At 46.8% G+C, this 24838-nt stretch overlaps 1 protein-coding gene across 2 annotated transcripts in view; it reads left to right on the top strand.

Moving 5' to 3' along the window:
- Positions 1-24622, top strand: part of CTNND2 (catenin delta 2) — a 1083336-nt gene extending 1058714 nt beyond the window's left edge. For both annotated transcript variants that reach the window (XM_043488912.1, XM_043488911.1), the window contains 4 exons: positions 6556-6682; positions 10856-10987; positions 17270-17343; positions 22775-24622. In XM_043488912.1, the coding sequence (XP_043344847.1) occupies positions 6556-6682; positions 10856-10987; positions 17270-17343; positions 22775-23035 (594 nt within the window). In that variant the 3' untranslated portion in view covers positions 23036-24622. The remainder of the gene's footprint in view (positions 1-6555; positions 6683-10855; positions 10988-17269; positions 17344-22774) is intronic.
- Positions 24623-24838: the final 216 nt, after the last annotated feature.

Genomic DNA, 24838 nt, shown 5'->3' with positions numbered 1-24838 from the left:
ATGGGCGCTGGCCTTCCTCAATGGTGTCTGGCTGGTGGGGACGTTCTAGGTGCCTCTGACACCCTCCCTATCATCGTCAAGTGACCACTGATCTCACTGCCCACAGACAAGTCACCTGCATGACTCATCTCTGTCACGTGTCTACATTCCCAGAAATGGGTCTCATGAAGGATTTGAAAGCTTTTTTTGGTGCTTTTTTTACCCTTTCTTCCTTCATAAGCAGTTTTATTATTATAGCCCCTTTCCTGACACTTCCAGAGATGTAAATACGTAGCTGGTCTCAATGGAATCTGTGCTGTGTGAACTAAGTCACTTCAGTCATGTCCGACTCTCTGTGACCCATGGACTGCAACCCAGCAGGCTCATCTGTCCATGGGATTCTCCAGGCAAGAATACTGGAGTGGGTTGCCATGCCCAGCTCCAGAGGATCTTCCCAACCCAAAGATCGAACCCACTTCTCTTACACCTCCTGCACTGGCAGGAAGGTTCTTTACCGCTAGCGCCATCTGGGAAGCATCATCAGTTCTGAACGGTTGAGCAAAACATCTGCACTTAGCTGTGGAAGAGGGAGATGCCGAGTAATAGAATGATACTCCCCAAGTCAAACCAGGCTAGAATTGAGCCACATTTATCCCTGGGGTCTCCATAGGTCTTAGATCAGATATTAGCCAGTATTCTTATTACAAAGTACTGTGCCACTTTTCATGATATATGAAGTATCGTTACTTACTCAGGACCAAAGGAGCCCAGGTTTTGATTAAAGCAATGTCCTGAGCCAGTACCCAAAACACCCCGCACACACATGCACAGTACTTCGTCTGTGAAATTGCGGGTGAGACAAAAGTAAAATAATCCGCCTCTGTTTGGACCTATTTAAGGACATTTGCTGACAACAAAGCATTCCCTTCAAAAGAAAGGAATATCTTTTTAAAACAAATGTGTAAGTTGTTCCCGTATGTAAGCAATGGGTCCATTCCCTTCTGAAATACTTTACATGCTTCTGTAGGAACCACCCCACCCCACCCCCCCGAGAATTTAAGAGAAATGCCCTGAATTCTTACAGAGACAGTACATTTTCTTCTCCTACCCAGACAACTGCCTCTTCCCACGGCTGCCACCCTCCCTGAGATGGTTTTAGCTGTTTTCCCCTAGACCCTGCTTATGTCGGTCACCACCAACTGCCCAAGACTGCTGGGTCAGCCGTCACTTCTGGACTCATTTCACTCAGAGGCTGTAAGCAACCAGCTGTCTGCCCTGGGATTTCCCCTTCCTCCTTCTCACCTCCTGTCCTTTTGCCCTTGAACCCACAGTTTGCTGTCAGTAGGATCCCCTGTATCCAGTACCCATGCATACGTGCGTGCTAAGTCACTTCAGTTGTGTCTGATTCTTTGCAACCCCACAGACTGTAGTCTACCAGGCTCCTCTGTCCATGGGATTCTCCAGGCAAGAATACTGGAGTGGGTTGCCATGCCCTCCTCCAGGGGATCTTCCAAATCCAGGATTCAAACTCACATTTCTTATGTCTCTTTATGGATTGCTCTTTCCAGAAAGTTCTCCTCTGCCTTCAATCAAGGAAACCCCCAGCCCCTGTGAAGTGCCCCGACCCTCTGCAGATCCTCAATCCTCTTATGTCTCTTTATGTTTCTTACGTTTCTTTACCACTAGCACTATACCTGGGAAGCCCCCATCCAATACCCACCTCTTGTCTTTTCAGTCTTCTTGCTCTGAGACCCACCGCCCCCAAGGACACCCCCCAGCCCCCTGCAGCCCTCTCACATGGTGACCTTTCAGGTCCCAGCCCCTCTTCTTGGAGGTGGACCAGGTGTCTTCCTCTTGCTCATTGCTCTTTCCAGAAAGTTCTCCTCTGCCTTCCATCAAGGAAACCCCCAGCCCCTGTGAAGTGCCCCGACCCTCTGCAGATCCTCAATCCACTGACTAGTGTGCATTCGCCATCTCCTTCCCCAATCTCCACTTTCCTCTCTACCCAGCTTAGATTCTGAGAGCTTCCATGACTTGCCCTTTGCATCTCCTTGTCCCTGTCTCCTTCCAGGTCACTCTCCTGACCACCCCTATCCAATTCCATCTCCTCACACCTGTTCTGGGGCGCCTGAATGCAGCTGAAGAAAAAACACGCCACCTTGGGTAGGAATTTTCTCATACCTGTGAATCGCTGCCACCACCCTCAAGTTCCGTCTCAGCTTCCGGCCACTGGACCACCTGGCGATGGTCAACCTGCTTTTCACTTACCTCGAGAACCATTTCACATGTCTCTTCTTCCTCTCTTCCTTCCTCTTCCCTACCTTCTCATCTCCTCTTCCATCCTCTAAACTCCAACTCTTCCTCACTCTCAGCAGATGACCTAGATTCTCATCCCCACCCCGCCCCTTCAGGAAATGTCAAAAAGCAAGACCCCCCTTTTCTTAAGAACTGTTTCCCTTCTCTCCTGCCTGCCAGGTTTTTCCTCCTCTGTGTTGAGACATTCCCATCAGCTTGCAAAACACTGCAGTCTCCTCCAGGGGGGTATATTAAAGCATCTCTGAGCTGCTCTAGCTCTTCAAGCCCCATTTCTCTGCTCCCTGTAATAGTCAGCCTTTGCCCGAAGCTGTCTGCACTCACCATTTCTCTTTCATCAATTCTCACTATCTTTTGAGCCCACCTGAGTTAAGGAGATTTACCCACCAGACCAAAGAAAGTTCTTTTGTTTCAGTCATGCTGACTTCCATCTTTCCAAACCCAGTGGTCTGTTTTTGGTCCTTCTTGTTATTCAGCTGGTCTCCTTCTCCTCCTTTCTGCATCTTCATTCCTGATCTTGCCTGACATCACACCCTTCTAGTTCCACTCCCAGCTTATCCTGGTCCTTCCCGGTGTCCTGTGAATTATTTCCTTGCTGTCTGTGCCCTCTCAGTATTGCGGTGCCCCAGCCCTGTGTCCTCTGCTTTCCTCTCTTTGCACTCACACACAAGGCTTCCATCCATTCTCTTAACTTTATATGATATCTGTATACAGAACTCCAAAATTTTGCCTCGGGTCTGACATCACTCCTGAAATTCCAGTTTTCCGCTTTTGCTTTATTCTCTTTTCTATCATGTCCCGCAGGCACCTCGAACTCAGCACGCCCCAGATGGCACTATTGATCTCACCTCCTAAAGCCTCTCCCTCTCCACTGGCCCCTGTCTCAGTGAATGGCATCTCCAGCCCTCCTTGTTCACACCAGCAGCATCGAGGTCAGGTTTGTCTCATCCACACCCGCCTGCAATGCAGGAGACCCAGATTCCATCTCTGGGTTGGGAAGATCCCCTGGAGAAGAAAATAGCAACCCACTCCAGTATTTTTGCCTGGAGAATCCCATGGACAGAGAAGCCTGGTGGGCTACAGTCCATGGGGTTGCAAAGAGTCGGACACGACTGAGTGACTAACACACACGCACACACACGCTTCCACACCCAGTAGCCCAGGCATCAGCAGACCCTCCCACCATTGATGCCAGACCAGCCCCTAGCTCGCCATTAGCCCCGACTCAGGCCAGGGTCATCTCTCCTTGACTCTAGAGGAAAAGCTCCTTACCTCATCTCCCTGTGGCCGTTTGACTCTCCCCAGACTGCCCTGGCACCCACAAGGTGTCCTGTTTCCTGATTGCCTCCTGCTCACTTCCCTTCCGTCACAAAGACTTTCCCTTCCCCTCACAGCAGCCCAGACCTTTCCCACCCCAGGACCGTCGTCTCTGCTCCTCTCTTGGCTTGGAAACCCCAGCCTGTGTCTTCAGCGTCTGGCTTCTCGCCATCGGCCAGGTCCCTGCTGCCTTGTTGACTGTTCCTGGAGTGCTTGGCCAACCACACGCCGTGGAACAGCAGCTCCCCACCTGCATTTCTCAACTCTCTCACCTTGCTTTCAGGAACTTATCAGTCGGCCACATCTTTTTACTGAGTTGAGGTTGATTTGCAATGTTTCAGGTATACTGCAAAGTGATTCAGTTTTTTATCTTTTATATATATATATATATACATATATATATATATATATATATATATTTCAGATTCTTTTCCATTATAGGTTATTACAAGTTATTCCATTATAGATTATTATAGTATAGTTCCTTGTGCTGTATAGTAAAGTGAAAGTTGCTCAGTCATGTCCGACTCTTTGTGACCCCATGGACTATACAATCCATGGAATTCTTCAGGCCAGAATACTGGAGTGGATAGCCATTCCCTTCTCCAGGGGATCTTGCCAACCCAGGGATCAAACCCAGGTCTCCTCCACTGAGGGCAGATTCTTTACCAGCTGAGCAACCAGGGAAGCCCCAGAATACTGGAGTGGGAACCCTGTCCCTTCTCCAGCAGATCTTCCTGACCCAGGAATTGAACTGGGGTCTCCTGCATTGCAGGTGGATTCTTTACCAGCTGAGCAATCGGGGCTGCTATATAGTAGGTCCTTGTTTATGTTATAAACAGTGATGTGAATCTTTAATCCCAGACTCCTGACTTATCCCTCCCCTGCTTTTCCCTTTGGTAACCATAAATGTGTGTTCCGTGTCTGTGAGTTTTTACTGTTTTTCAGATGAGTTTGTTTGTATCAGTTTTTTCGTTTCCACACATAGGCGATACCATGTGATATTGGTCTTTCTCTGTCTGACTTGACTTAGTATGAGATTCTCTAGGTGCATCTATGTTGCTGCAGATCACATCCCTTTTTATGGCTGAGCAGTACTCCATTGCATCGTTGTACATGATTACCACATCTTCTTTGTCCATCCACCTGTCAATGGACACTGAGATTGCTTCCGTGTCTTGGCTGTTGTAAACAGTGAACCTCAGGTGCAGGTATCTTTTCAAATTAGAGTTTTTATGTTTTCAGTATTTGCATTGTAGTATTACCATGAGTTTTCGCTTGTTTACTGTTTGACTTTGGGTGGCCCATTAACTTCATAAGCTCAGATTCTTCCTCTGTAAAATGGAGATGATAATAGTATCCAACCCATGAGACTGTTGAGAAAATCTTGTCGTGGAGTAAATAGCAAGTGTTAGGTAATAGCTTTTAAAATAGCATACTTGTAATTTTGGCTGTATCCTACCAGTCAAATACAGCAATGATGAGAATTACGTAAAAGAAAGACACAAATATTGAAATGAGTATAAATTCTATTCTTGGTTAGCTTTCATCTGATTATGTTTTTACTATGATTCCTTATAGAGAATTGAGTCCCTAAGAAAAGTCAGGGGAAAAAAAGCCAAAGTGTTGAAAATGGTTGTGTCTGTGAAGCAGGAGTTAAGAGTGGGGCAGATGTCTGCTTTTCCTTGATAATGCCAGTACTATTTGACATCTTGGTTTGATAAGACTGAGCTTGAATTAAAAAAGAAAAAAAACTGAAAGGAAAAATAAATACTGTGACATCTTAACAGGAGTTCTCAGGGGAGGAGGAGAGAGTGGAACTGTTGGTTATTTTTATTTTCGCCTTTGTGCTTTCTAAGTGCAAAACGATCCATGATGTACTTATTCAATTTTCATAATGAAAAATGGTATATATGCTTTTCCTATAGTAACCAAATGTTGCAAGGTGAATGGAGAATTAATTGATAGGAGAAAGAAATGGCAACCCACTCCAGTTTTCCTGCCTGGAGAACTCTATGGGCAGAGGAGCCTGGCAGTCCATGGGGTCGCAAAGAGTCAGAAACGACTGAGTGACTAAGCACATTTTTAATATGCTCTAATAATTCCGGGGGCAAGTCAGAGAACACAGCACCCTAGGTGTGACTACTCAACACAGTCATGCTGAAGACCTTGAGCTGGTGGAGATGGGGGCATTTGTGGCCCAGAAGAGGCTGGAAAGAGGGTAAGGGAGATAAACCAGAAGGGACAGTGGTCCTCGGCATTCTGATCGCTAATGGCTTGGTCTCAAGAACAAAAGAGTAAAGACTCTGGAAAACTTTAAAGTTGTTGAAAAGAGGATCAGATAGAGCTGGGGCCAGGTAGGCAAAACGTGGTTTCAGGGTCATTCTGAGCATCCTATGTGCATGCGTGCTGAGTCGCTTCAGTCTTGTCCAACTCTTTGGGATCCTATGGACTATAGCCCGCCAAGCTCCCCTGTCCATGGGATTCTCCAGGCAAGAATACTGGAGTGGGTTGTCATGCCTTCCTCCAGGGGATCTTCCCAACCCAGGGATGAAACGCGTGTCTCTTATGTCTCCTGCATTAGCAGGAGGGTTCTTACCACTCACCACCTGGGAAGCGCCTCTGAGCATCCTATTTTCATTTAAATACAATCTTCAGGCCAAAGCAGAGTTGCAAAGGGATCACTTATTCCACACCTAGAGAGGAAAACCAGCACTCAGGGCAGGCCCTGCCAGCATCAGGCTGGCTGGAGGAAGCCAGAGGTGGGTCTCAGTGAACACTCCTCTCTGTTAACCTGGATGACGAAAGAGCAGAGATCTGAGATCTCCCCTGACAGACTGGAGAAATGTTTCGCAAATTCGAATGCTCTGGACACCCAGTGTCAGGAGGTGAGGAGCCCCCGTGCCTTCCCCACGTGATGACTGCGTGCTGTGCTGTCTGTTGCAGGACGGATGGTCACAGTATCACTTCGTAGCCTCGTCTTCAACGATCGAGAGGGATCGGCAAAGACCCTACTCCTCGTCCCGCACGCCCTCCATCTCCCCTGTGCGCGTGTCCCCCAACAACCGCTCAGGTAAGAGGGTCCCGGGGCCAGCCATCTGCTTCCCTTGGATCCAAGTCCCTCTCCCCAGCCCCCTAACTGACCCCGCAGACCAGAGGGCCATCCCGACAGGGACATTTGCTAGAAATGTCAAATGCATCTGTTTTCTTTCTATAACAGGGGTGACTCTGTGTTCCATATGCACAAACTCAGAACACACATCTTTCTGATAGAGTTCTACAAATCTCTAAGAGGTGTCATAGGCATGAAATACACATCCTGGACCTGCATTCAGGGAGGAATAAGAATAAATAGAACCACCGAGTGTTTGCAGGTCAGGGTTTTCCATAGACATTTTTCCAACATCAGGTAGCTTAAGTTGCATTTTATTGATTGTAATTGGGATACGAAGTAGGGGAAAGAGGGTGAGCTCCTCCCCCCTTGAGACTGACGTGCATTGGAGAGCTATCGTTGCCGCTTTCATTACTGTTCTGTACCTGATTTGCTTTTTATTATTACCTGTAAACCAGCAGATAAGTCATTTGTATGTTCATATTATAACCAACCATGACTTTTAAATCATTCAATTTAATTTTTTCTAATTTTATTTCATTCTTTTACAAAAATTTTTAATGAAGTATAGTTGGTATGCAACATTATATAAGTTATGGGTGTACAATATGGTGATTCACAATTTTTAAACATTGTGCTCCATTTACAGTGTTACAGTGTGCAATATTAGCTGTATTCCCTGTGTTGTACAATATATCCTTCTAGCTCATTTTATACAAGATAATTTATACCTTCTAACCCCCTACTTCTATATTGCCCCTGCCTTTGTCTCATTTTTATTGCTTAACTTGGGAACTAGCTTTTCTTATCTACTTGTAAAGACACCTTATTTTTAAACCCTTTTTCAGTCACTTTATGTAATGCCAAAGATTAAAGAACTCATTGAAGGAAAAATATGAACATATTGCTTAGTATATAAGTGGCATGGCTTTTATTGTTGGTTTATTCTAGAATGCAATGAATAATTGTACTCACACATGCAGGTATATAAGCCTTTATTTAACAAAAGTTTTTCCTTGCCCTTCGCTGCCCTCCTCCTGCCAAGGAAACTATATATTCTGGAACCACATCTCAAAGGACACAGTACAGAGTACCCTCAGCAGGGCGTCCCCTCTGCCCTTGAGCACGTTTGTCATGAAACTTTACATCGTGCTTTACTATCAGAGCAGTGGGGAAAATCAGAAATGAATGGGGACTATTTGATTGAAGTAAATTACCTTCTGCCAGCCCCTTGAAAGCTTTTATTTTTAGTGCTGTGTTATTGCTTGTAACATTTAGCTTCACACTGAACAAGAATTAGGAAACCCTGTGTAACTCAAGAAAGTGCCACTTGCCTCAGAAGCATGGAGGCGGCCTTTTACACATCGTATCTTCATAATTCTTAAAAAGATAAGGAGATCAAACCAGCCAATCCTAACTCAGGAAATCAACCCTGAATATTCACTGGAGGGACTGATGCTGAAGCTGAAGCTCCAGTCCCCTTTGGCCACCTGATGCGATGAGCTGACTCATCAGTAAAGACCCTGATGCTGGGAAAGATTGAGGGCAGGAGGAGAAGGGACGACAGAGGATGAGATGGTGGGATGGCATCACTGACTCGATGGACATGAGTTTGAGCACGCTCCAGAAGATAGGGATGGACAGGGAAGCCTAGCGTGCTGCAGTCCGTGCGGTCACAAAGAGCCAGACATGACCAAGCAACTGAACACCAACAAGAAGATAGAGAGCAGTGAGCCTGGGAAGCTCAAGGGTGGTGTCTTTCTAAGAGCTCTAATTTTGAAGAATCAGTCCGTGTTAGGAAGATGGAGTCATAATAAATTGGAAGGTGCCCAGGAAGAGAAGCACTGCCTTTCAGGAGGCCAGCATCCCAGGGATGCAGCTAGAGTCCCGCCTGGTAGTCCCCTGGCGCAGCACATCGAAGGCACCCAGTAAACACGCGTGGGCGTGATTTGATTTTCCCAAGAGTATCATCCTGGTTTACCGGAGACTCGGACCACTGTGTGTGAGGTCTCAGGAGATAATTACACACTTGACATAGTTTCATAAAGCCCACCATCTGTGCACTATTAGATTCTCATTTTAAAAGCTTCATTCAAGAGGCTCCAAAATGGTCATTGGCAGTGACTCATAAAAGGCCAATCTTTATGCAGTAGACCTGGGATCAGAGGAGCAAGGGCAGGAAGGGACCCTCCCAGGAGAGGAAGATGGAGAGAGAGGACAGGACAGAGGGCAGAGGTGGAAGGGGTGAGTGAGACTCAGTAGCCTGGGTGCTGAGGATGTGCAGAAACTGGACCCAGAGCCCGGTTGAGTTATGTGGAATAATTGCAAATTTCTTCCCTGGTTTCCCATTGGATTTACACCCAGAGATTCTGGCCCAGCTCACTGGGGGAGAGGGGCCAGGTGTAGCATCCATGTATTTTTGAGCATTTCAGGTAATTAATTCTGATGGATAGCTAGTATTGGAAACCTCTAAGGGTTTCAAGAGCTGAGCAGTGAGCCTCAATTTTATTTGACAGGTCTGAGAGGTGGGTAGGCAGCCTTTCAGGAAAGGATGGGTAAAGGCCACTTTTGTTAGCTCTGCATCCATGTGCTGAGACATCCACTGATCCTCTCCCTCTTATTTATTCTGGCTTTATTTCCTGACCTGACAAAGAGCTCCTCAAGTTTAGAAAGTGGGCCATGACTCGTGTTTCTGTCCCCGGCGTCTAGCATGGGGCTTTGTCCATAGAAGATACCAAGTCTGATGAAATCGATCAAGTGACAGGGAACAGGCAGGCCCAGTGGGCTGGACCTGGGGGACCCTGCAAAGGATGTGGAACCAAATGCAGGAGGGTAAACTGAGGCTTGACTGGGGAGGGGCTTGGACACCGTAAGAGAAAGAGAGATTTATCCTAAAAATCAGAGCTCCCCAGAGATTCCCTAGCCTTGATAATCACCAAATGTACTTACTAAATATGGATTCCTAGGCCCATATACTGAAAATTCAGATTGAAAATTTCAGGGATCTGGTTTTAGGATCCCCAGGTTCTCAGGTGAGTCTCAAGGTTAAACAAGTTTATGAAGTGCTGCCCTCAGGCATGGAAGATGGGGCGGACTCCATGCCTGCACTCTAGTGAGATGCAGTTGACTAAGCTTGGGATGTGAGTGGCCTCACTGAGGAGCGTGGAGACCAATCTGAGGTCAGCCTGTAAGATGTGCACACAATGGCTGCCTTAGCACCAGCACACTCACCTAACCTCCACTTCTCCACATTGCTTAGTTGCTCTCACTCCATCTAATCTTTTTGAAACACAAAACTTCTTTTTGTTTGTTTCCCTTAATCCAAGTAAATCTTTTCCTCTGTTCTGGGACCAGTTTGTTAAACTCAGGGAAGTCTAATTACAACCTGTCATTTTAGAAATGAAGACCCAAAGGGTTGACAGGGCTCAGTTTCCAGGTCTGACAGGCAGATAATATCAAGGGTGCAGAGTGTGTGTGCAAGATTATTGAGGGTATTTGAAATGGAGCAAGGACACTCATCAGAAGACAGGCGCCCTCCTCATACCATGCCCCCAGCCACCTCTGCAGGTTGATGGAGAGGATCTTGGAGGGGGGGCTACACTGGCCCCACAGATAGCCTCTACCTTCCTTTACAGCCATTTTTGCTTGACTCAGAATTTAAGCAAAACTCATCTGATTTAATCAGAGATTCTTCTCTGTCAGTCATCACTCTTCTGAAACACATCTAATTTTTTTAAAGGAAGGAAGAAGAAAGGAAAGGAGAGAAAGGGAAAGAAAAGAGAAAAGAAAGAAAAGGAAACCAAGACGGATCTCATTTTTAAAACTGGCCCATATGCCTTGAGCAGGTCACAGCCCCACGAGGGTGTCTCTCTTGGGAAGGTGCTCCCAGGATATAGTATTTAGTTCCCTGCCTCCAGGTTGCATGGCCCCTTAACTAGAAAGCCCTGCGTGATGTGGAGGAAGGGGAGGGGAAAAGAGAAGAGTCAAAAGAACAAAAATAAAAATCAATCGACAGGTCCATGTACACATACTGCCGTGCGCCCAGTGCCCTTATGACCTCACGTGTTCATGTGAGAAGCTGCACGTGCTGTGGGATGGCACAAAGAAAGTGACCCTTTCGATTTCTTTATTTAGCAAGTGCCCCAGCGTCACCTCGGGAAATGATCAGCCTCAAAGAAAGGAAAACAGACTATGAGTCCACCGGCAGCAACGCCACTTACCATGGAACTAAAGGGGAACACGCTTCCAGGAAAGACACCATGACAGGTGAGCCTGACTGTGCGCGTTTGCTCCGAGGAGCTGGTGATGGGACTCGGGGCAGGGCAGAGTGTGCGGACGTCAGGCTTCAGCGGCTCGGCAGGACGTGAGAACTCGACAGCCAGGGTTCCCAGGGACTGGCGATGAGATGAAGCTGGGGGTATAAACACGGGGCATCTTGTTCCTGGAGGAGCTGGGCAGATCCTCAGTCTTTCTTTCCCTCCCCTTTTCCTTCTCACTTTGCCAGATCATGCTGCTGTTTGTTGTCTAGTCACTAAGCTGTGTCTGAGGCTTTTGCAAACCCCATGGACTGTACAGTCCACCAGGCTCCTCTGTCCATGGGATTTCCCAGGCAGGAATACTGGAGTGGGTTGCCGTTACCTTCTCCATTGCCCAGCTCATGATATTCTCTCAAATTAGAGAAAGAGGTCACCATAGATTTCTTCCCAGTTGGCATAACCCAAGATGGTCGTCAAGCTTTGCCCATTAGGAGTGGGGAAGAGAGAGAGGATGGGGAAAGGAGGGGAGGGGAGGTGGGAGGGGAAGGGATGGGAGAGAAGTGACAGAAGAGGAACTCAGGGAAACCCCCAGAACTGCTGTTGAGACATTTTCCCCTCTTGACACGAAACCAACCTCTTAACATGACGAGAACTCCCAAGAAGGCTCGTGAGAACCACTGACCTGTTTCCCTTCAGGAGGCATTGATCTTTCATGCCCTTCATTGTTCACTCCCCCAGTCACACCCGTTGGCTCATCAGCTGGGACTCTGCAGAGGCCGAAATTAGTTACCATCCAACCAGCCCACTCGGGCCAGCCTGCCTAGTGACCAGCCTTGACCTCAGCCCTCCTCCTATTCGTACAGTTTCCTTGGCTGGGGCTCCATGTCCATGTCCATCATCCCTGGCAGCCTCCCTGCACACCTCCCTCCCACCCCAGGTTTGCCCCTCCTCTGGGAGCAAGCATATTGATGTGTGTGCGTGTGTTGTGTGTGTGTGTGTGTGTGGCAGGGGTAGGGAGTGGGGATATGCCTTGAAAGCAGAGCTGCCAGAACCATCGGGATCTCTTCTAAACCAGGATCCCACACCCTTTGCCAAGCGGACGTGGAGGTGGGCCCCTCCTGAAAATAGACCATAGGGACTTCAGAACAGGTCAGATTAGGGTGTTCATAAAACTGGGTGCCAGGGTGCAGTCCTAAACAGACACTGAGCCCTCCTTATCCGAAGACTCTCAAGAGTTTGAGCTGCATTTCCCTGATACTGTTTAGGTGTAGAGCTGCAGGGAAGCAGAACAGACAAATTGGATGATTTATTAACTTGTCTTCCGGATCCAGGGCGTCTAAGATGAATTTTTCTAATGGGAACTGTATTTACCCCAGAGGCAGTGTTTTTCCATAGCAACCCTACCCGGCTGCCATACGAAAAGCATCGTAAACAGATGCCCGTGGCCCATTTCCTCAGCTCAGTGCCCTGCCTCTGTGTACACCACCAGGAAACACCTCACCCTCACGCCTGAAACATCTCCTGAATGGGGCAACTGAACACATTGCGGAGGACATACCTTTTTTTTTTTGGCCATGGGGCATGTGAGATCTTACTTTCCCCCCTAGAGATTGAACCTGTGCCCCCTGCAGTGGAAGCATGGAGTCTTACCCACTGGACCACCAGGGAAGTCCAGCGTAGGCTGTACTTTTGGTTCTCATTCTCTGGTTCATTTATCCCCTAAGTGTTGCCCCCTGTTGTAGATGAGCATAAACAAAGGAGTTTGTGAATCTGAACGCTGAGCAGCTGAGAATCTATTCTGTACTGATTGCTCCAGAGCAGAATAAAATTCACCTGAGCCTTTTTTTCTTTGATTATTATTGCCCCAGGTAGCCACATCACCATCAGGCAGGGATGAAAAATTGAGACTACAATTATGAGAATAATTGTGATATCAACTGCTTTGTTGTTATTTAAGTTGACCTTTTGTCTTTAACTCTCTCACCCGGTAGAATCACTCAAAAGGTTTTTCAGTGTGGGTGTGTTTTCGTTGAAATAGTTCCAGTGGTACATGATCATTTCCTGCAGACATCAGAGAATAAGAAATAAAATCTAACATATTTCTAGATGTTTAATCTTCCTAGAAAATGGCAGGAACCTTGAAAACTCCAGTGTTGAGATAGATGTCATTTTTCAAACTTATTTAGAGGCTTAAACACTTTTCCCTATACTTAAAAAACGCAGTTCAACACTCTACTGTCAGTCTTGCAGCAGGCCTAGAAGTACATGAGATCATCATTGAATAATATATTTATACAAGAAGATTCCCTTTAAGCCAACAAGTCCTGCGTAAAAGTTAGTTGTCATCACTGTGACATTGATGGTGATGGTGGGGGTGATGATGGGCGTGGTGCTGGTGATAGAGGAGGTGGGGGTATTAGGAGTAAGGGTGTTGGTGATCATGTTGGTGGTGGTGAGATTGGAGGGTGTGTTTGCCCTCTTTTATGGGCTTCCCTGGCAGCTCAGCTGGTAAAGAATCCACCTCCAATGCAGGAGACCCCAGGTCGATTCCTGGGTTGGGAAGATCTGCTGGAGAAGGAATAGGCTACCCACTCCAGCATTCTTGGGCTTCCCTTGTGGCTCAGATGGTAAAGAATCCTCCTGCAATGTGGGAGGACCTGGGTTTGATCCCTGGGTTGGGAAGATCCCCTAGAGAAGAGAAAGGCTACCCACTCCAGTATCCTTTCCTGGAGAATTCCATAGACAGAGGAGCCTGAGAGGCTACAGTCCCTGGGGTCGACACAACTGAGTGACTTTCACTTTCACAGGTTGGTATGAACAAGTCCCCAGCCAAGCTGGGTGGGCATAAGCATTCCATGTAGGAATGGAAGTGATGAATCGCCAACCTCTGTTCAGATTCCCTTTAGCAAATACCCATCATTTCAGTGTTTACTTGCAGATCAGATTTCTTAGAACTTGCATATCCAACAGAGTAGTTTTTCTTCTTCCCCAATAAATCTTGGGGGCATTCAAAATTCACTGCATTGAAAAAATATCTGAAAAGCTGCCGTCTTCCTTATTTCTCAGGCATCAGAAAACATCCTAGACCGTTCCCCCACTTGCTGTGGGAAAACCATGGGAAGCTTCACCCTCAAAATGCAACATGTAAAAGCTTTAAAGTGAAAAGCAGTTTCTTGCCTGGGTTATCATCCCCTCTCCTGAGCTCTCAGAAATGCAGATCCATCTGGGTTTTTATTCCAGGCTCCCCTTCCCCCACCCTTCTCTGTATTCATTTTCTGGCTTAGGGGGCGTCTCATTTCTCTCCTGTTTATCTGCCACTGAAGGGCCCTCTGAAAGCCAGAGTCAGCTGCTCACTCAGGCATGCAGAACTGTTATAGCTATTTCTCGCGGTCATGATTCCCTGGGAGCATTACGTGTTCAGAAGCACGCATCAGCGGAGGGCTGTGTGATCCCAGCAGCTGCACAACCTGACTTCAGAATTCACCTGGGGATTTTGCTCTCCCACCTGAGCTTCCCAAATACCGTAGCATCCAATGGTCGATCCCGTTTTGTCAGTGTCTCTGTCTCTGTTATGCCTTTGAAGCCATTCTAATCTTCAGTGTGTTGATTCAGTTGGAAATTGGTGGTGGCGGTGGATTAGTCGCTAAGTCGTGTCCGACTCTTGTGACCCCCTGGACTGTAACCTGTCAGGCTCCTCCGTCCACATGATTCTCCAGGCAAGAACACTGGAGTGGGTTGCCGTTTCCTGCTCCAGGAAATCTTCCCGACCCAGGAATCGAACCCAGGTCTTCTGCATTGCAGGCAGATTCTTTACCGACTGAGCAAAATTGGGGCCTCTACAAAAAAAGAAAGGCATTTTCCTACCAGTCTACTCTTTGCTCAGATGCGTGAAGGGCAGAGCACCCGGGAGGGACATGTGCTTCACGTGTCTGGAGAGGCCACAAGTTCCATCTCAGCTACACGGTCTCCTTTAAACAGGTGAAGTGGGCCAAAGAGCAGGGGGGAGGAACTTCCAGTAGAAACATCTGTAGCTCAGGAGCCATGACATGGAGGGCGGCTGAGGCTATAAAAATGCACATTCTTCCCCCCCCTAAAAAAAATTGCATTTTATTCTGAGTAACAGGAAAAAAAAAATTTCACCTTGTCCTTGAAGTGACATTTTCCATCAGCCGATGATAGCTCCAAAGGCAGATTTTTTTAAGGTTTACTCATTCATTCATTCACTCAGCAAATGAAGCACTCACTCTGTGAGCATGCTCTGAGCCCAGGCACTGTCCCAGAGGCTGGGGAAACCTCCAAAAGTGGCAGGACAGACGGAGCTCTGTCCTCAAGGAGCTTCTTGTCTCCTAGGTAAAGGGAAGTAATACACAAGATAAACAACGGGACAAGCTTGTTAACAAGGTAATAGCAGACAGTGCTGGGTGTGATGGAGAAAATATATGGGGTCATGAGACAGAGGGTGTCAAGTGGGCGGGGTTCCTTTAACTAACAAGGTCAAGGAGGAGTCGTTTGAGCTGAAACCTGAATTCCAATAAGGAGAGGTAGTCCAGAGACTGGGGGATTTGAGTTCCAGGAGAAGGCTCAGGAAGCCTAACATCCTGGATGCAAAATAAACTTGGATGCTCAGGCCAGGAAGGAGGGCCAGGGTAGCCCCCTCAGCCAAGGGAAGAAGAAGGGGAAATGCTACAGGAAGCCGGGTGGAGTCCAGATCACACAGAGCTTCAGAGACGGTAATGGGAGCTCGGCTTTTACCATAATCACAGAGAGCAGGGCATTGCAGCGACATAGTCCAATCTGTCTAACAAGATGATGGCTTGGCTGCTGGGACCAGAGTGGGTGGAGGAGCAGATTAGGCAGAGTGGAAGCCGGGCTGTTGAGGAGGATGCGCTAGCAGTGGTCCAGGCAAGGGATGGTGGTTTCCATGGTAATGCAAAGACAGGAGTGATGGGCATTCAACCAGCGTCTCTCGGAGTGGCTTTAAAGTGGGAAATGGGCTGTCAGCTACCACATTCTAAGCAGAATTTCCCAAGAAGAATTTTATTGCACAGCTATTATGTGCTTTTAGTAATAATCATGGGTAGAGTGATCGATTATGCTGACTTAGTGTCTAGAGTGACTGGTGTCCATGAGCGAAGAGATGATGAGATATCCTATTTCATGATCCCATAGATACTGGAAGCAAAAGATAAGTTTTTCTCAGTATCTGAAGTGTTTTATGGGCTTCTCTGGTGCCTCAGAGATAAAGAAGCCACCTGCCAATGCAGGAGAGGCGGGTTCAATCCCTGGGTGGGGAAGATCCCCTGGAGGAGGAGATGTCCATGAAATGTTGTTCATGGACAGGAATACAGGTATTCAGGTTTCAGCTCAAAGGTCTCCTCCTTGACCCTGTGTCTAGTATTGCCCGGAAATTTACATGGACAGAGCAACCTATAGAGTCCATGGGGTCACGAAATAATTGGACATGACTTAGTGACTAAACTCAACAAAAGTGTTTTATAGCCTGCTGACACTTGACAATGTTTTCTTGAGCTTTCGTAAACGGGGACCTTTTAGCAGCTATGAGGGGGCCTCTTGCCCTGGGCCCTTCCTCGGGGCTGCGGCAGGTGTCTCAAGGGCCCCAGGTGAGGAAGCAGGCAGATGGGCATCTTGCCCAGGTCTTTGGAAGCTGCTGGCAGCTGGAGCAGACCTTTCCTGCCTTTTGTCTCGACCACAGGCTGGTCACAAGCCAGGATGCGGGGCTTCCGTCTCTGCGTGGAACAGGGCTCCAGCGCCGCAGACGTGTGGGGCCAAGGCGGGCGGGACTTCCTGCCTGTCCATCAGACCGCTGAGAAATGAACTGTCTCAGCGATGATCAGGTCCTTCTGTGAGCTCAAATTAGAAACTTCATTCTTGTCATTCTCCAGCTAAAAGCTAAGCGGCCGATCCAGATTCCTGCACGCTTCACTGCAGGTGACAGGCTTTTGTTATCTGCCTGTGTTCACCAGGGAAAAAAAAAGAGAGAGACCGCAGCACTGGCAAGATGACCATCTGTTTGCTGCACCTGCCCTGACCCCGTCTCCAAGCTGAATGTTGTTGCAAGAGGCTGACAGGCTGTGGGGATTTTACATTAGTGAATAACTTCTTCTTTCTTAATATCAATATGTAAAATGAGGTGTTCAGGGCAAAAGAACTTCTTCCATTTGGAATGGGCCGCGTGACACCAAGTGTGGTCAGGGCGAAACCTGGCCTCGATAACCATCATTCCTGCTTTGAAGTCTTGCATTCTTTGCTAATACTTTTGTTTCCCTTTCAGCTCAAACTACTGGAATTTCAACTTTGTATAGGAATTCATATGGTGCGCCCGCTGAAGACATCAAACATAACCAGGTAAAGGACAGGCAGCACGCTGGTGTTCATTTCTCTCTTCGTCTCCTGTGAAATAGCTTGGAATCTAAAAAAGAAGTTAACTTCTATTTAACATGCATAAAAGGGCTTGCCAGGTGGCATAGTTGGTAAAGAATCTGCCTGCCAGTGCAGGAAACGCAAGAGACACGGGTTCGATCCCTGGGTCAGGAAGATCCCCTGGAGGAGGAAATCACAACCCACTCCAATATTCTTGCCTGGAAAATTCCATGGACAGAAGAGCCTGGCAGGATGTAGCCCATGGGATCACAAAGAATCAGACATGACTGAAGAAAACAGAAAAAGAAAATAACATCCCCCATTGCTCTCCACTCATGTGCGACACTGTACCCACGTGGGTGGTGGCAGTCAGCAGAACAGCCTCGAATTTGAAAGCAATCTTTATTTCACTACAACCCCATGCGCTATCCGGTGGTAGAAAGCAGATTTTCCTACTGTGATGCAAAACCTGAAAGAAAGCCCCAAGTGTACAAGCGTAAGATGCTGGTTACTAGACAGATTGTCTAATTACTAGGCATGGATTAAGGCGCTCCTGTAACCCAGCCAGTTCTCATTCAGAAGAAAGCATTCCTTGCATCTGACAGTTTCCAGTGAAATAGACACGTCAAGTTGAATGTGAGCAACTGAATGAAAGGCGTTGTGTTGTGTCTCGCTGCTCAGGCGCGTGGGAGAACCAGCAGCATTGGCATCACCTGGGAGCTTGTTGGGAACACAGAAGAGACACCTCTCTGGCCCCATAACCCTCACGCATCCAGGGTCTTCTGCATCAGACTTGCATTTTAGCTAGGTGTCTAGGTGATTTGCGTGGCTGTGCAAGTTTGAGGAGCCTTGGCTGGTAGACACTTAAGAATCTATCTGTGTTTGTGTGTGTGTGTGTTTTATTTAGCAAATATTCCTTGACGGCTCATTTTCTCTGTGGTTCTGTGGGAACTGTAAAAGCAGGAGGGCACCTCCTCTGCTCCTTTATTGATCGGTAACTTTTCCCTTGCCCTGCCCCGTTGTGGTGGTCATCACAGAAGGACTGACGGTCTTTATAGCTCTTGGCCACTGGCTGAAGCTCTACACTCCTGCTTGGTGTCAGGAAGGTTGTACCGGGAAGATACACCTGGAAGCTGCTTGCTTGATCACAATAAGCAGATGAAAGGAAACATGGAAGGGAAATATGCTGTTTTTGAACAGTTCGCACCATGCAAATGATCAAATACAACCAACATACCTCCACAGAGAATGCATCTCATCAACTGATGGCCATCACTGGGCCAGTGAGCAAATTTGATCCCTTCAGCCACAGCTGCCATCAGCCATCCTAGGTGATTCGTTCACACAAGCTCTCAGAACTGCAGAACTCCACTTGAGAAGAGGTTGACATGGGCCTTTGTGAACAATACAGATGAGCTGAAGAAGGTAACGCTCCAAGATAAGAGACTAAAATGAGCTTCTGCTCCAGCCAAAAAGGCCCACCGTCCAGAGAGAACATAGCAACAGAAAGAAATTTGAAACATGTTGTGAAAAGAAAAAATGAAAGCAGCAGCCACAATGGAGGAGGGCTACAAGCCTTGTACGTAACCTTCCTAGAAGACCCTCCAAACGTTGGCAGTGCCTCCCCTGCCACTGAGACCAGCAGAGAAAAGTTAGATCGCTTCTTGGTCTCCTTTGTCTACCAGCCTCCCTTCTTTTGACAGTCAACTCAGTGAGGCTATCACCCCAAGAGGGGACCACCTCCGCTCAGCTGAGACTGTACCCCTCTCTCGGAGAGGATGTGGACCGTGGGGTCAGCTGGGCATGCATTCAGATCCCAGCCCCACCCCACCCCGAGCCATGGCATCCTGCACACGTTCCTTAGCTTCTCTGCCCTTCAGTTTCTTCACCTATAAAGTAAAGTGGGGGTTGGATGAATGAAAGGATGGATGGGAAGAAGGGAGAGGAAGGAAGAGAACAAAGGAAATGGAGGAAGGAAGGAAGGAAGAAAGTGAAGGAGGGAGGAAGAGAGGGAGAAACAGGGAGGGAGGAAGGGTTGAGGGAGAGAAGGAGGTAGATTAGATAGATGAAGAGGTGGATGATAGACAGACAAATGGGCTTCCCAGGTGGTGCTAGTGGTAAAGAACCCACTTGCCAATGCAGGAGACCCAGGAGACTTGAGTTCAATCCCTGGATTGGGAAAATCCCCTGGGGGAAGGCATGGCAACCCACTCCAGTATTCTTGTCTGGAGAATCCCATGGACAGAGGAGCCTGGTGGGCTACAGTCCACAAGGTAACAAAGAGTCAGACACAACTGAAGCAACTTCATACACACACACACACACACACACACACACACACACACACACACGCAGATGGATAGATAGATGGATAGATAGATATAGACAGACATAAACATGCAATACGTATCTGTAATAGTACATACATACATACATATATATATACATATACAAGATTAAAGAAAAATTTGTTTAATGTTGAATATAGTGGCCACTGAAGTAGAAACAGTAAGTCTTAGTTCTCTCCCCGTGTAATTTTTCCAAACCTCCCAAGTCTAACCCTCTGCGTGCCCCACACTTGGGTAGCAGCACTCTGTCAGATTGGAGAAGTTACACGTGGCATCAGCTTTTCAAAGACCAGCCAAGGGCACCTTAGCCAGTCCCATGATCGGGAGCAGCTGGCCTCGGCAACGTTTAATTGCAGATCCTGAAGTCCCCCTTTGTGCCCAGGCTCTTAGGCTGACACACGGCTGAGGTCTGTGGACTGTCACAGATGGACAGGAACCTCATTCTTCCAGCCACCACGAACTGGAAGCGTGAGCCCTCCTGCATGGCAGCTGTGATGAAGTTCACTTCTCTGAAGAGCAGGTCCGCGACTCACTCACTCGTGTAAATCAATTACATATGAAAGAGGGAGGTTTGCTTACTTAAGAGAAGAATTATGGGCAGGTCATTAGAAGCATTCATTCACACACAACGTACTAATTACAAATCATTATCTATTAACGAAGACCAATGTCTAGAGGATGTTTCCATGCCGAGCCCTAGTTAAATTAGCAGGGAATTACCGGGGCCACTTCAAAGTGATCAAAGTGTGCTTCTTCAGGCAGGTTCCATCGTTCCCACCAGACCTCCCCCCCACCACCACCACACACACACACATCATTCCCTGTGGGTTTTGTGGATGCCTTCATGCAGCAATGCTGAGGATGGTCCTTGCCCCATGCCTTGAGGGTATCCTCGCTGTGGGAGCTTAGGAAGGGCTCCCAGAGGCATAGGAAGCCAGGCCCCCACATGTACGTGCTAATTACTAGCCTATGAACACTCTTTGTTTTACTGTCCTTAAAGCCAAGGGGAAGGGAGAGAACTAATTCTAGACTTCTCCATGCTCTCAAAGGCTCCTGTGATCCCTTTAGCCCCTCACAGCCCCCTTGATCAGACAACAACATGCAGAGGACAAGAGTGGAAATAGGGAGCACTTAGGAGGGCTGGAGGACATTGGTCAATTCTGAAGACCCCTGCCCCCCAACCAGAGGCTTCATAATCCCATGTTATTCTCGAGCCCTGTCAATTTTTTAAAATTTATTTTTAATTGAAGGATAATTACTTAACACTATTGTTTGGATTCCCATCACATGAATTCTTAAATGAACCAAGTTAGGAAACATTTTGATCCTTCAGAGTGTAGACCGGGGATCTCATGCCCGATGATCTGAGGTGGAACTGATGTAATAATAATAGAAAAAAGTGCACAATAAATGTAAAGCATTTGAATCATCCTGAAACCATCCTCCCCTCAACAGCTATCTGTGGAAAAGTTGTCTTCCATGAAATGGGTCCCTGGTGCCACAAAGTTTGGGGACTGTTGGCGTAGACTATTTTGAATGGGTTCCTTCTATGGCTGTGGTACGTCACTTAGGCAGGTGTGATGGGATGGCCCTATTAGCAAGAAGCCTCCATCCTCCAAAGAGATATTGGCCACAGCCCTCTGAGCTGGCAGGAAGATGCCCAAGTGACCCAGAGACCTTGTACATCTTCACTTTCTCTTCATCTGGGATTACACCACCGAGGTTTGATAGAGAAAAATGCAGGGAAGATGAATAGTAACTATTTGTGTTCTGTGGAATCTAGTGTATACATCTGTAATTTAGAAAAGGTTAAGGGTCCCAGGGGCAGCAAAGAGATCAGAACAGTCAATCCTAAAGGAAATCAACCCTGAATATTCTTTGGAAGGACCGACACTGAAGCTGAAGCTCCAATACTTTGGCTACCTGATGCGAAGAGCCAACTCACTGGGGAAGACCCTGATGCTGGGAAACACTGAGGGCAGGAGAAGGAGGCAACAGAGGATGAAATGGTTGGATGGCATCACTGACTCAATGGACATGAGTTTGAGCACCCTCTGGGAGTTGGTGTTGGACAGGGAAGCCTGGTGTGCTGCAGTCCATGGAGTCGCAAAGAGTCAGACACAACTGACTTAGCAACTGCACAAAAACAACAGCTGGTAAAATGATTCAACTGTCTTGGAAGTTTGGGCTGCGTCTCAAAAAATTAAACATAGAATTGCCATCAGATCCAGCAATTCTACTTCTTGGTACATTTTTTGCTATTGATATTGGGTAGTCACCAAGTTGTGTCCAAATCTTTTACAGTATTATCCGCCCCCGCCCCCCAGAAATTGAAAGTAGGGAGCTAAACAAATCCTAGTGCTTCCATGTCCGTAGCCGCATTATTCAAAAAGTAGAAATCACAATTGTCATCTATAGATGAATATGTAAACAAACACAGAATCTCCATACAATATTAATTAGTCTTAAAGAGCAAGGAAGTTCTGTCACTTTCTGCAACCTGGATTAACCTTGAGGACATTATATTAACCTATAACTTTGGGGAGGTTAAGTGAAAGAAGCCAAACACAAAAGGACAACTACTGTATTATTTCAATTTTATGAGGTATGTAGACTAGTCAAATTCACAGAGATGGAAAATAGCAATAGAATGGTGATTGCCATGAGCTAAGAAAAGGGGAGATGGGGATTTATGCTGCATGGATATAAGTTTTTGTTTGCAGTGATGAAAACGTTCTGAAAACGTTTGGATTTGACGGTGGCCCAGGCCACTTAAGTACTTGATGCCACTGAGTTATACAGAACATGATGAACATGGTAACTTTTATGTTATGTGTACTTTGCCAGAATAGTAATTTTATAAAAAGGTTACTTGGAATGATAGCACGTGGACTCAGGAGCCAACTCGGAAACAGAAAGTCAATCCAGGAAGTGCAGTCCTGGTGGCGACTGCATGGAGGACACTCAGAGCCTTGACTTTGAGGGAGGGTCAAGGGCATCGGCCACGGGGGTCAAGGGCGGGTCAAGGGCAGATGCGCTAACCCAGGTGTTTCTCCTTTCCTGGGCAGGTTTCAGCACAGCCAGCCCCACAGGAACCCAGCAGAAAAGATTACGAGACCTACCAGCCGTTTCCGAATTCCACGAGAAACTACGACGAGTCCTTCTTCGAGGACCAGGTCCACCACCGCCCTCCCGCCAGCGAGTACACCATGCACCTGGGGCTGAAGTCCACCGGCAACTACGTCGATTTCTACTCGGCCGCCCGACCCTACAGTGAACTGAACTATGAAACGAGCCACTACCCGGCCTCCCCCGACTCCTGGGTGTGAGGCAGGCACCCCGGGAACCGTGCATGTGCATGCAGACCACAGACATTGCTATTTTTTTTTCCCCCCTGCAAATTTAGTTTGTCAAAGCCTGTTCCATAGGAAGGCTGGGATACCCAGGAAGGAAACATTTAAGAGCTATTTTTAGAAAGCTCCATGAACGTTCACTTGAAAGTCAATAGAAAGTGATCCTCAATCTGACATCGGGCGACACCTTTCTAGTTCAGGCTGTAGAGTCTTAAAAAGTGCTTTCCACGGGATGTGGCCGAAGGCAGCACGGGAGGCGGTCGGGGTGACGGGGCACGAAGGTTATAAGCACAGAGGCGGTGACATAGTTCACACACTTTAGAGGGACGGCTTGTCACGCTTTGTTTACTCTTCATCCGTTGTGATTCTAGGCTTCAAGTTGCATTGGGGTTCCTCTCTACAGCAAGACGTTTCTTGCCTTTTGTTAATGCATTGTTGTAAAGTATTCGATGTACATTACAGATTAAAGAAGACAAGAGCATTGTGTATATTACACCAATGCCTCCGCGACTCCTCATCGATGGTTCTAAATATTGCTTCAGTTTCAAACTTTTGAAAGATGTATGGATTTCCAGTTTTTCTTTTTTCTTCCTCCCAGTAAAGTTTTAACAGGGAAAAAAAAATGGGAAAAAAAGGAATATTTAGCAGTATTGTTCGTTCTGATATGTGAATTTGTTTGTGGCAACTAAACAAGGCATTCAGCAGTTTCTGACGATTAACATCCATCATTCCACACTCCTTGTCAACAAAGTGCTTTTTCACTGCCTAAAATTTTAGATGTAGATATTTGAAATAGATTTTTTCATTTATACCAGTTTTCTTTATGATGATACAGTGTTAAAAGAAAATAAATTACAATTGATCTGTCATCCATATTTGCTAAGAATGTCTATTTCCAAGGACCTATCTGACAAAAATACGCATTCTTGCTTGTGTGTCTGTGCGTGTGTGGGTGTGTGTCCACGTATGTACAAAAATGACCCATGTGAGATTTTATTCTGATAGAAGCAATTTCATTTGCTATTCATCTTGTACAAACTTTGTTTTTGCTTTTTAGTATAAATGTACATCGGTTTGTTCCTTTTGTACTCTATCTCTCTGACCATCTAGTGACTCAGGATATTAGGCCAGTGGAAGTAAAGTTATAGGATTTTCACATACTCACACGTTCTTGGATACCAAGCCTTTCTACGGGCCCATTTCCTTTCATGTTTAATGCCCTCAGAACATGACAAAACCATGGCCAACTCAATAATTTCACTTTGAGGCCAATTACTTGAAATATCCACAGAAAATGTAAACTGCTCGCCTTATTCCCCCCCCGACACTTTTTTGTTCGTGTGGCAGGGAGCAGTAGACAATTACAGATTTAGATGATTAAAAGCGAACTTGAAGCTAATGGTAGAATAGTGGTTAACAGAGCTAAGAAGTTAAGGCTAACCATTCAAAAGGACACGGGCTGGGGGTAACTTAGCTTTGCTCTTTAGATGCAAGTGACTGAGGCCAATAGGTGCCTAGTAAATGTTAACTGTTCTTGAAAAAATAAAACATTAAATAACAAAAGAAATTGGCTGCCATCTTCCTTTAAAACTTTCTCCCCTTCACTTCTACATAGTTTAATTCAGCTCAGAGTCTAAAATTCACGGTTTTCTCTCCAAATTTAATAGCAACCAAAAGATTTCCTGTTCGTGCATAGTTGTGCAAACGCAAAACTCATTTCCAGGACAGAGCAGTAGACAGACATTTTCATATCAATTGTCCTACCGTTACTCACAAGTT

This window comes from Cervus canadensis, chromosome 16, assembly GCF_019320065.1.
Source record: "Cervus canadensis isolate Bull #8, Minnesota chromosome 16, ASM1932006v1, whole genome shotgun sequence".
Classification (NCBI taxonomy): domain Eukaryota; kingdom Metazoa; phylum Chordata; class Mammalia; order Artiodactyla; family Cervidae; genus Cervus; species Cervus canadensis.
This window is presented reverse-complemented; position numbering and strand designations above follow the sequence as displayed.